Below are 12,812 nucleotides of genomic sequence, written 5' to 3'. Positions count from 1 at the left end.
TCCAACAAGAGTTAGTGTTGAGTGGTAGTCTCATGTTCCAATCATAAGTATGAAGTCATCTTTGTACTTTGGGTTACAGTATTGAATATGAAGTCATCTTTGTGCTTTACCCACCAAAATAAATTTTTTTAGTACGAATCTAAATTTAGTCGGGTGTCGATGCGAATATCGGACAAGAACTGAAAATTAAAAGAAACATGGCCCTCAACTATTTTAATCTTCTGCACCTAAGGGTATAACCTAATGGTCACTAAAGTGGTTGGAGAACTATGAAGTATTAGGTTCTAACCCGAATGGAAACAAAAAATAATAGGTTATTTGTTCATATTTTTATGGAGAGAGTTTTATACAAAATTAAGGATTAAGTAATACTAAAACCTATAATTCAACGATCGAAATTAGAGTTAACGTATAACTCGAGGACCAAGAGTGCAATCTGCCCCTAAAACCCTCACACTCTGAAGTCCAAACTAAAGAAAATCACCGCCAAATATTCCCAGAGTTTCTGCTCAGACATGGCGGACGAAGAAGCACTCTGTGAAACAGCTCGGAATGGCGACATCAACAAAATCAAATCTCTAATTGAGTCCGGCGCCGATGTCACCTACTTCGACAAAGACGGACTTACTCCGCTGATGCACGCCGCCAAGCACGGCCACGCCGAGGTGGTAAAAGCTCTTCTCGATGCTGGTGGCCCATGGAATGCCTTATCTCCTTCAAATGTCTCTGCCGGTGACTTCGCCATGGACGCTGGTCATCAAGATGCCTTTGACGTTCTTCTCAATTCCGGTGCTTACTTTTAATCCTTGTACTCTCTTTCTTATATAACTGTTAGGGATATATTAGATATGCCCTAGATCCAATATCATATTTGATGATTTGAACATATTTTTGTGAATTTTATTTGATATAAAAATATATGGTATTTGATATTCATTTATCATAATTATTATTAATTGCTTCATTAATTTAATAAGATCCTTGATTAAATTTTGAGACTTGTCATCATGATGGAGATCATGATAATGAGAATAAAGTCTCTTACAATTTAATTTAAATTTTGTTCTTGATCGTAGGATTATTAATTTGGACATTAGTAATCCGGTTAGATGAATATTTATGTGATTGTCTTTATGGGATAACGATTAGTTGATCTCATTAACTAAATCACATAAATAGATGATGCATATAGAGATATGATCATTGAACCGATTCATTGGATAATTGCTAATGGTTAGAATTACCATAAACTGTCAATAAGATATTCTCTTGAAGAATATGATGTAAGAGTTTCCTTTGACATGATATCATCATAGTAATTGACAAGTTATTTATTGTGCTCTGATACCACTGTAGGATTGCATATAGATGTTCTTAACACGCATCGGAAGACAATAATAATACTCGGCAGAACTTTTCGAGTTTAAAATTTATTTACATGTCAAAGATCGGATCTAAGACGTACCCGGTGAAGAGAGTCTCGTTTTAAATTTATTCGATAGTGCGAAGACTATGCGTATCCACACCGAGACTGATCCTTGCTATTAGTTCTTTGATCAATGAAACCCCGCGAACAAATTGAATGAAAATATTGTGTTGAAATTTTTCTCAAAAATCTTAACTCAGGTGAACATTTTTCTTTTACTAGTATTTTCTATCTTTGCTTTGATTGTACTATTACTTTCTCAAAGTGATTTTCTTCTCAAGAATAACTCTCTTGGTTTCTGCGTGACTTTACAATATGTATAAGATCTATATAACCAATTCTTAATAAGGACTCACATATATATACATAATTTCCATTGGAAAATACAAATCACATGCCTTATGAGATTTGATGGAAAATACAAATCACATGCCTTATGGTCAATATTTTCTTACTGAAAATATAATCCCATTCCAAATGGGTTTGTTGCCGACAATTCCTTTACACGTGAATTCAATTCTAGATTGAATTTTACAACTTAGTCTCCATTAAAAAAAACATGTAATTCATTTCTTTTGTTGACAATATACGTGGAATTCAATTCTAAATTGAATTCTACAACTTAGTCAACATTTTAAAAAATATGTAACTCATGGAATTCAATTCTAAATTGAATTCTACAACTTAGTCAACATTTAAAAAAAACATGTAACTTATTTTTTTTGTTGACAATACACGTGAATTCAATTCTAAATTGAATTATACAACTTAGTCAACATTTATATTCATATACATAAATATTAATTATAATTACCAAGTACTTATAATTGTTAGGGATATATTAGATATGTCCTAGATCCAATCTCATATTTGATGATTTGAACATATTTTTATGAATGTTATTTGATATAAAAATATATGGCATTTTATATTCGTTTATCATAGTTATTATTAATTGCTCTGATACCACTGTAGGATTGCATATAGATGTTCTTAACGCGCAATGGAAGACAATAACAATCCTAGACAGAACTTTTATTGTTTAAAATTTAGTTACATTTTTTTTAAAATGTTGACTAAGTTGTAGAATTCAATTTAGAATTGAATTCTAGAAATGAGTTACATGTTTATTTTTAATATGTTGAACTAAGTTGTAGAATTCAATTTAGAATTGAATTCACGTGTATTGTCAACAAAAGAAATGAGTTACATGTAAATAAATTTTAAACAATAAAAATTCTACCTATGATTGTTATTGTCTTCCGCTGCGCGTTAAGAACATCTATATGCAATACTACAGATCATCAACATACAGTACTAAGAATATGATTGTGCTCCCACTAACCTTTTTGTACATACAAGGCTCTTCTTCGCACTGTGATGATCTGTAGAATTGCATATAGATGTTCTTAACGTGTATCGAAAGACAATAACAATCCTAGGCAGAACTTTTAATTAGTGAAAATATCATTTAGATAAAAGTCCATGTCTTTATGATATGTGTAAATATGTTCTTATAATAGTCTTTTCTTTTCTAATTTTAGATTTCTCAATATGTCTGTGATATCACTGCGTGGAATACTTGAGACCAACAAGTTGGTAAGACCAAACTTTGATGATTGGTACAGAAATTTGAGAATTGTTCTCATGCATGAAAAGCTTATTGATGTGATCGATAAACCTGCCAAGGAAGTCCCAGATGAGGATGATGATGATGCCACCAAGATTTATCAGGAATACTTGGAAGAATGTCTTACTACCAGGTTTTTAAGAAAAAGATTGGAGCAGACGGAAACGTGGAGACCTACAAAGCACGTCTTGTTGCCAAGGGATATCGTCAGAAAGAAGGAGTCGACTATGATGAGACTTTCTCTCCCGTGGCCATGCTCAAATCAATTCGGATTTTCCTTGCTATAGCAGTATACTACGATTATGAAATATGACAAATGGATTTGAAAACATCTTTTCTTAATGGTGAGCTAGAAAAGGATGTGTACATGACACAACCTGAAGGTTTCACATTTCCGCCTGATCATAATAAAATTTGCAAGCTACATAGATTCATTTATGGACTAAAGAAAGCTTCTCGAAGTTGGAATATTCGCTTTAATAAGACAATTGAAAAGTTCAATTTTGTTAGATGCGAAGAACAGCCTTGCGTGTACAAAAAGGTTAGTGGGAGCACAATCATATTCTTAGTACTGTATGTTGATGATATATTGCTCATAGGAAATGATATACCGGCATTGCAAAGTACCAAGATTTGGCTATCTGAACAGTTCTCCATGAAAAACTTGGGAGAAGCAACTTATATATTGGGAATAAAGATCTATAGAGATAGATCGAGGAAACTGCTTGGACTTTCCCGCTATTTGTACATTGATACCATCCTAAAGAGGTATAACATGGATAATTCCAAAAAAGGCTATCTACCGATAGGCACTGGAATTACTCTCAGTAGGGAGGATTGTCGTAAAACACATGAAGAGAGAGAACGCATGAGTAGGATCCCATACGCTAGTGTAGTGGGAGCTATCATGTATACCATGACATGTACACGTCCTGATGTGGCTTATGCACTAGGAGTAACTAGCCGATATCAGGCAAATCCTGGTGAGGAACATTGGAAGGTGAAGACCATTCTTAAGTATTTAAGAATGACTAAAGACCAATTCCTCATTTATGGAGATTCTGAGTTGAAACTTGAAGGTTATACTGATGCAAGTTTCTCTTCAGATAGAGATGATAGCAAATCTATTTCTGGTTATGTATTCACCTTAAATGAAGGTGCAGTTCCATTATTGTGTTACAATACTGGAGCCATTGCTCAAGCAAAAGAATCAAGATCACACCAAAAATCTAAACACGTCCTGCGAAGGTATCACTTGATAAGAGAGATTATTGAACGTGGAGACGTCGGGATTCAAAAGGTTGATGGAAAGGAAAATGCTGCAGACCCATTCACTAAGGCTCTTGGATCAAAGGAGTTTGACAAGCACAAGTGGAAATTGGGAATGAAGTACAAGAGCGATTGGCTCTAGTGCAAGTGGGAGATTGTTAAGGATATATTAGATATGCCCTAGATCCAATCTCATATTTGATGATTTGAACATATTTTTGTGAATGTTATTTGATATAAAAATATATGGCATTTGATATTCGTTTATCATAGTTATTATTAATTGCTTGATTAATTTAATAAGGTCCTTGATTAAATTTTGAGACTTGTCATCATGATGGAGATCATAATAATGAGAGTAAAGTCTCTTACAATTTAATCTAAATTTTGTTCTTGATCGTAGGATTATTAATTTGGACATTAGTAATCCAGTTAGATCAATATTTATGTGATCGTCTTTATGGGATAAAGATTAGTTGATCTCATTAACTAAATCACATAAATAGATGATGCATTTAGAGATATGATCATTGAACCGATTCATTGGATAATTCCTAATGGTTAGAATTACCATAAACTGTCAATAGGATATTCTCTTGAAGAATGTGATGTAAGAGTTTCCTTTGACCTGATATCATCATAGTAATTGACAAGTTATTTATTGTGCTTTGATACTAGACACCTATGGCCCTAGGGCGATAGTTGAAAGGATATTGGGTACGATTAAATAATTGTAGAATTAGTGATTGATCAAGATGGAATCTGTCAACTCTTGGTAATGAGTTTAAGCTCCATGTTATCATGAATTATAACCGACCAAATTAAGACCTTGGCTGAATGAAAGAAGAAAAGAGTTTCTTAGGTCATTCAATGGTCGATTATATTTGACATGAACACATAGTTGGTCGCCTATTATGATTTGACAGTTGAACCATATCCTAGGGTGACTCAGAGCTATAAGGATAAAAGGAATTAATGCATTATTCTTCTACGGGTTCTTGAGAGTAAATTGTATACTTCATGCTATCCGGTCGTTAAGGAGTGTTGCTAGACGCCACCCTTGATTAGTATATTGATGTGATCAATTTACTACCGGCTTAGTATTGAACCTATGGGGTCGCACACTAACGAGTGTTCTGATCTTTGCTAAAGGATTAATTACTTTATTATTTGATAATTAAATTAAAGAATTTAATTAGTCAAATAAATTTAGTTATTAGTCCAAATAAAATATTATTATATTCTTTGCTAGCACAGAGGATATAATTAATATTGTGGACAAGTTGAAGTTTTCTATTTTAAATAAGAAAATTAAATTACATCTCTTGGTTGATATATATATATATATGTACTTGGTAATTATAATTAATATTTGTGTATATATATACTTGGTAATTATAATTAATATTTGTGTATATGAATATAAATGTTGACTAAGTTGTAGAATTCAATTTAGAATTGAATTCACGTGTATTGTCAACAAAAGAAATGAGTTACATGTTTTTTTTAAAATGTTGACTAAGTTGTAGAATTCAATTTAGAATTGAATTCTAGAAATGAGTTACATGTTTTTCTAAATGTTGACTAAGTTGTAGAATTCAATTTAGAATTGAATTCACGTGTATTGTCAACAAAAGAAATGAGTTACATGTTTTTTTAATGGAGACTATGTTGTAGAATTCAATTTAGAATTGAATTCACGTGTAAAGGAATTGTCAGCAACAAACCCATTTGGAATGGGATTATATTTTCAGTAGGAAAATATTGACCATAAGGCATGTGATTTGTATTTTTCATCAAATCCCATAAGGCATGTGATTTGTATTTTCCAATGGAAATTATGTATATATATGTGAGTCCTTATTAAGAATTGGTTATATAGATCTTATACATATTGTAAAGTCACGCAGCAACCAAGAGAGTTATTCTTGAGAAGAAAATCACTTTGAGAAAGTAATAGTGCAATACAAAGCCAAGATAGAAAATACTAATATAAAAAAATTGTTTCTTGTTTTTCCACCTTTGAGTTGAGATTTTTGAGAAAAATTTCAACACAATATTTCGTTCAATTTGTTCGCGGGTTTCATTGATCAAAGAGTTGATAGCAAGGATCAGTCTCGGTGTGGATACACATAGAGTCTTCGCACTATCAAAGAAATTTAAAACGAGACTCTCTTCTCCAGGTACGTCTTAGATCCGATCTTTGACATGTAAATAAATTTTAAACTCGAAAAGTTCTGCCGAGAATTGTTATTGTCTTCCGCTGCGTGTTAAGAACATATATATGCAATCCTACAATAACATCATAACTTATGAGAAAATTATGTATTGTTCTAAGTAAGATGGAATGTGGAGTAATAATATGTGTATTAGCAATACCGGGATAAGACGACTTAAATCACTAAAATACTCTTGAAGTAACGGGAGTTTTGACATCACATTTCCTGCATAAAAAATGCTGCTTTGTTATCCAATGCATAATACTTCATGTATTCGTGAGCCAATCTACCTGTTATTTTATCTTATGTAGCTGACAGCTCCAATTTTATGTGATGTTTTCTGACTAGGCACTAGTTTGAGATGTAGATTGATGTCTTTATCATATTAGTGGTAGTGAAAGAGTATATCTAAGAGATGGTTGCAAAATTTAGCCTGGTAAAAATGTTATCTGTGGGGTGGTGTCGAACATACTGAAACATCCCAAAATGGAAAGTGTCAGATTTTTAGGGATGGAAGAAATAGTTCGTAATAAAGAAATGACACAAAAAACTAACTTCTAGAAGTAAATAATTTATCATATTGTTTACAATCAAAAATATAATTTATTGTATTGCTATCATTACTTTCTTTAATAAGTACTAGTTGTATATTATTATCATTAATGTTTGTCTATGTTCCCCAATACGTCTGAGAGTCAACTCGATATTATCAGGTAGAAATCGTGCGTTTGAAGCCATTACTCGCTTTTACGTCATATGTAGTTCAACTAAAATTCTGAGGCTGCTTAGCTTAATATTACTGATCAAACATGTTTACTCTTCATTATATAGCAATCCAGGCAGAGTTAATCCTTGGAACAATCGCAAGGAAAGAAAATGCAAAGGGGAACTCAGATGGGGACTATTTAGAAGATAGAGTTAGTTTCAGTGAAGATAAGATTATGGACGCTGATAGCAAGGCTGTTATGATGGCTTGGGAGAAGCCATTGATGGAAGCTCACGCGAAGGCTATCTGCTCAAATGGTGGCCACATACTCAACATTGGATTTGGGATGGGCCTCGTAGATACTGCCATACAGCAATATGCGCCTTTGTCGCACACTATCATTGAAGCTCATCCAGAGGTCTATGATCGTATGATACGCGCCGGGTGGGGTGAGAAGGAGAATGTGAAAATCCTATTTGGTCGGTGGCAAGATGTCATTTCAGTACTTGAATCTTATGATGGTAAACTCCTACTACTAGCCTTCCCAGTTTCAAAAGAAGAAAGAAACTGTTTACTCAACATATGCTAATAATACACTTGCTTTTGATTTTACTGTAGTTTGTGCATCATTCTTGTTATCATGAATACTTGATACATGTTCTTCAGGCTATGTATGCACTTATTATTGGGTGTATGAACTTAGAGACACAGTTGTACATAAAATTAATTTCCTCTCTAAAAAACTTTGTAGGAGGTTGGGAGGCTGTCCTCTTAAATGTTTATCTTCATGCGGGAGTAATTTTCTTTCGAGCTAATAACTGTTGATTTGATATGTTGATTCTTGTCGTTCCAATGACATTAATGCCTCGCAACCAACAATATACTATAGATGGTAAAATCTATTATCAATCAGGGAAGGAAGGGGGCATTGGCAGCAAAACTAATCAAGATCGTAATAATAAAATGAAGAGCACATAGTAAACAAAGACGGGGGGCGGTGTTTTTTATTGATAGTGCCTGTCCACAATCGTTACAGGGCTTCGTTGAAGCAGAAAGGTATAGAGTATTCTATCTAGTAAGAAAATTAAAGGTTGCAGCAGTGGAAGTTGTAAAATGAGCAGTGTAATTGTTTTTGTGACTAAGCTGATAGTAGTATGTTTGGATGTTCGATTGTGGAAGGTCTGACTACCCATTTGTAGAACGGGAGACTTGGTTATCTCTGAGTCCAAGTACCGTTGGAGTCTCTAAAGACAAGGATGTGAGTTAGTTGGGTAAGACCATGGCCAAATATCTCAGGGTTGGTTGAGGAATCCAGTGGACTCAGCCTTATTCCTTTGGACTTGAGTGGAGACAGTAACGTCAGTGAGCTGTGGGCCAGGCATGTGGAGGTCGTGATTCATGGCCAAAGATCCACGTATTGAAGTTCCTGAGCGTAGCACTTTGATGTGATTGGGGTCGTGCAATCAATCATGGAATACGTCATACAATGGGATAGATTCTGCGGCTCTTATCATATAGGAGTTGGTTCAGGACCGTCTAGCTAAGTACGTAGCAGGCACGATTTATTTTTGACCACTACACATATGATGCTCTATAACTTTCAAAAACAATAACACAACTAATAGAAGGCATGCCGGAAAAAAAGTTATAGATCTCCGACGTTGCAAACTTGATCATGTGAGTTAATTATTCAAGATCAGATCTCTTTTGCTAGGTTGAAGTTCAGCTTCTATCTGTTGCCTTCTTTTTCTCAGCTTTGTGATTTTATCTTAATGTGAGTCTACTTTGTTCTGCAGGCATATTTTTTGATACTTATGGGGAATATTACGAAGATATGCGGAAATTTCATCAACATCTTCCTAGATTGTTGAAGCCTGGTGGTATCTATTCATTTTTTAATGGTCTATGTGGAGGTAACCCTTTCTTTCATATCGTCTACTGCCAGATAGTCTCCTTAGAACTTGAGAGTTTGGGATATTCTACGCAGCTGATACCATTACCAGTGAAGGATTGTTTAAGTGAAACAGTTTGGGAGGGTGTTAAACAGAAGTACTGGCAGTTAGATACATATTACCTCCCTGTTTGTCAGTCTATGAGCGAATCAGAATGATATTCTCTTCTAGCAGCACTGATAATGTGATGTCAGATGAATCTCTCCTACGCTTCGTTTCTTTGCTTGTTGTGACTTTCATTTGCCTTTTACTCTTTTAATGGTATCCTTTTCTCAATTTAGCTTCGAGGAAAAACATTATGTTACCTTCTTGATTATGTTTGTCGGACGGCATTTTTCTTAAATTTTCTTTAGGCCATGAATGTGCTGTTACTCCAAGGGGATTATTTAAGTGCAAATTGAGTCACAAGATATAGTCAATGACTGAGATAAGCCAGAAAGCCAATTGTATTATCCATAATGTGTGGCTTGGTACATAATAATCAGGCAAGTAAAACACCAGTCTTTTGGTGGACAAATCAACCAACATTTTCCTTGTCTAGATGCTAGAATTGCCTAGGCCTCTTAATTATAGGTCAGGGCTATTTGTTTAGTTGGTGGAATATTAGAGGAGTAGCTGCTGCACACTAGTAATTATTTTATAGGAATATTTGCACTTGTACATTTGCAGTGAATGACTTAGAATTAGCATAATCATGTCCAACTGAAAGCAATTGGGCTAGCAACAACATGTTGTCCATCTGACCATTCCAGTCGAGCAAAGCTAGTTGTGCCTGATGGCTTGGAACTAGCAGTGAATGTCACAGTGTAGGTTTTCTTTTCATTCTTTCGACTGAAAGTAAGTGTTTGTGGTTCAACCAGAATCTTCACTTCCTGCATTTCAGAAGAGACTGAGGCCTTGTATGTAGCTGGATTTCCCACGTTTGTTAGAGTCCTCGTATATCTGGTCACTGTAGGTGCACTACTATTTGCATGTTCGCCCCAGGCCGTTTCCAAAGGAATGGCAAAAGATGGGTAATTAAGGTCAGCAACTCTATATTCCTTATTGTTTTCACAGGAAATGTCTCGCTTCGCGATGACCTTGATCATACTTGGACTGTAGTCCAGGGCACAAAGGAAATTTATATAGTCATCGACTGTGAGATCATACACTAAACCAGGATTCAGAGCTGCTGCTGGATTCACATGTCCAGCGCCATGATCAAATGGTGTAGATGACATTCCTGTTGCAACATCCTCTATCATTTTTCCGTTCTTGTATGTGCTGTAACCTGTAGTCATCAGTGCTGACCTTATAGCTGCTGGACTCCATTCTGGATGGGCGGCTTTGAGTAGTGCTGCAAGCCCACTTACATGGGGACATGACATGGAAGTTCCAGAGATGATGTTGAAACCCACATTCCTGGTGTCTTCTGGCAAACCTGTTGGTCCAACTTTTCCTGTCCAACCAGCGAGAATATTGACACCTGGTGCTATCAAATCAGGTTTAAGTATCTCCGGTGTGATTGAGTTTGGCCCTCTGGAACTAAAAGCTGCTACGACCGGTGATGGTTGAACACCCAACTTGGTACCTCCAAATGCAATTGTGGTAGTTGGATTACTGTCAGAAGCAATGTACCTTTTGATCATGTCACCAGCAGTTTGACCAACTGCAGCTGTTGGTATGAGATGTGCATCAGCAACCAACTCATCTCCGTAAGAGTCTGTGTTTGCCAAAATCATCCCTATTCCACCAGCATCTTTGACAACCAAACCCTTCTGTGCCCTTGCATTCATCCCTCGGTCACATACAACAATTTTCCCAGCAACTTTTTCTGGAATCAGACTACCACTTGTGCATAAATTGCCATTTGATGCTTGGCTGGCATTTCCAGCATACACCAGTGGCATCACAGAACTAGGTAATGCCTTTCCACTGTAAAGTGATACTCCATTGAATTTTTTTCCATTTCCAATGCTAATATATGCTGGGAATTCACGGTCCATGGTTCCTGCACCTACAGTAGTTATCCATGGTGCAACGTTGGAGAGGGATCCAGAGCCTGGCCCGCCATTCCCAGCCGAGCACGAGACGAAGATTCCTTGAGAAGCTGCAGAAAATGCTCCAATTGCTACTATATCCCTGTAATAATCAGAAATTGTGCCACCAAGGGACAGTGAGAGTACATTTACACCATCTATGATGGCCTGGTCCATCCCTGCTAGTATGTCGCTGCTAAAACATCCTCCAGCCCAACATACTTTATATGCAGCCACTCTTGCGTGTGAAGCCATCCCACGTGCTGTACCAGCAGCATAACCAAAGAGGCTAGCTCCAGTTACAACCGAGCCAGCTGCTGTAGTTGCAGTGTGTGTCCCATGGCCATCATCATCCCTTGGTGACTTGGATTCCGTGGTCTCATCAATTGCCCCGAAAGCTGCTTCATAACCTTGTGAGAAAAAACTTGCACCAATGAGTTTCCGATTACAGCTTGATGCTTTGAAGTTCTTGCCAATTTGACACTCACCCTTCCAGCTCGTAGGGACTGGACCTAGTCCAGTGTCATCAAAACTTTTTGATTCAGGCCAAACACCAGTGTCCAGCACACCAATAATGACCTCACTCCTTGTTTCAGCTTGAAGAAAGAATGATTTACTTTCACGTCCTTCAAGTCCCAGAAATGTAGGGGATCGAGTGGTATGAAGCTCGTATCTCACTTCCTCGTGGACCGAGAGAATTCCAGGTTGCTGTTCAAGTGATTTGGCTTCATCAGCTGTTAGCTGTGTTGAGTAGCCATGGATGACATTGTTGTAGGTATAAAGCATGTTGGCGCCTTTGGATACTGACTTCAAAGATGAGTCATACCACAGAGTATGATCATCAAAATCAGCAGGCATGTTGGATTTGTCCATGTGGATTATGTAAGTCTTCCTCTGGTTCTGGCCAGCATCAACAAATACATGAAACAACACTAGGACTAGTATTGAGAGAACCATGACCCCGGGTCTTTTCATCTTTCTACGGTTCTTTCCTTTGGTAGAGAGGGGTCGGGTGCTAATATGAATGCTGATAATGGTTCATTGAGGGGAATTCATGGGGGCTTATTTATAGAGTAGCCAAGGACTGTTCGAATACAATTCCTTGGCGTCAAGATTTCTATGTTGATCTATGTCCCACTTGATTGAAATATTTGAATCATGTCAAAGATTCAACTATTTTATTTCCCAATCAAATGATGCAGCTTTTAGGAGAATCTTTTTTCTATCAATTTGGGTTGAGTGGAGATAATATTGTTTTGTACTCTGTCTGATGCAGATCAAGTGGAAGGTAAAATTGTACGCTGTCTGTCCACTCGTGTGTGTAGCTTTTTACCTTTATACTAACAGAGCAACATGGGCCTCCCAATATTTAGTATAGTTCCTCTGTTACATATAAAATTATTACTGAAAGGTTATAGAGATAAAAACAAAGGCCTAAAGTAAAGCAGTATTTCAAGTGGTCTCAGAATTGAAAGGTGCAGTTTTAAAGCAGGACTTGTACGAAGATGCTGTCAGACTTCTCTATAACAGTTATTCACCGTAAAAGTTAATTTTTTTATGAAATTAATTTTTATGCTATGTTATAATATATG

General features: G+C 36.2%; 2 protein-coding genes across 2 annotated transcripts; one reads left to right on the top strand and one right to left on the bottom strand.

Moving 5' to 3' along the window:
- Positions 1–311: 311 nt before the first annotated feature.
- On the top strand, positions 312–9,478 carry LOC107765586 (protein arginine N-methyltransferase 2-like). The gene is made up of 3 exons (XM_016584253.2): positions 312–789; positions 7,376–7,771; positions 9,047–9,478. The coding sequence occupies exons 1-3, from the start codon at positions 516–518 to the stop codon at positions 9,358–9,360; spliced, it is 984 nt and encodes a 327-aa protein (XP_016439739.1). The 5' UTR covers positions 312–515; the 3' UTR covers positions 9,361–9,478.
- A 147-nt stretch (positions 9,479–9,625) lies between these two features.
- LOC107765585 (subtilisin-like protease SBT1.7) lies at positions 9,626–12,525 on the bottom strand. Its single transcript, XM_016584252.2, has one exon. The coding sequence runs from the start codon at positions 12,193–12,195 to the stop codon at positions 9,895–9,897; it is 2,301 nt and encodes a 766-aa protein (XP_016439738.1). The 5' UTR covers positions 12,196–12,525; the 3' UTR covers positions 9,626–9,894.
- Positions 12,526–12,812: the final 287 nt, after the last annotated feature.

The sequence above is a fragment of the Nicotiana tabacum genome, chromosome 12, assembly GCF_000715075.1.
Source record: "Nicotiana tabacum cultivar K326 chromosome 12, ASM71507v2, whole genome shotgun sequence".
NCBI classification, from domain to species: domain Eukaryota; kingdom Viridiplantae; phylum Streptophyta; class Magnoliopsida; order Solanales; family Solanaceae; genus Nicotiana; species Nicotiana tabacum.
This window is presented reverse-complemented; position numbering and strand designations above follow the sequence as displayed.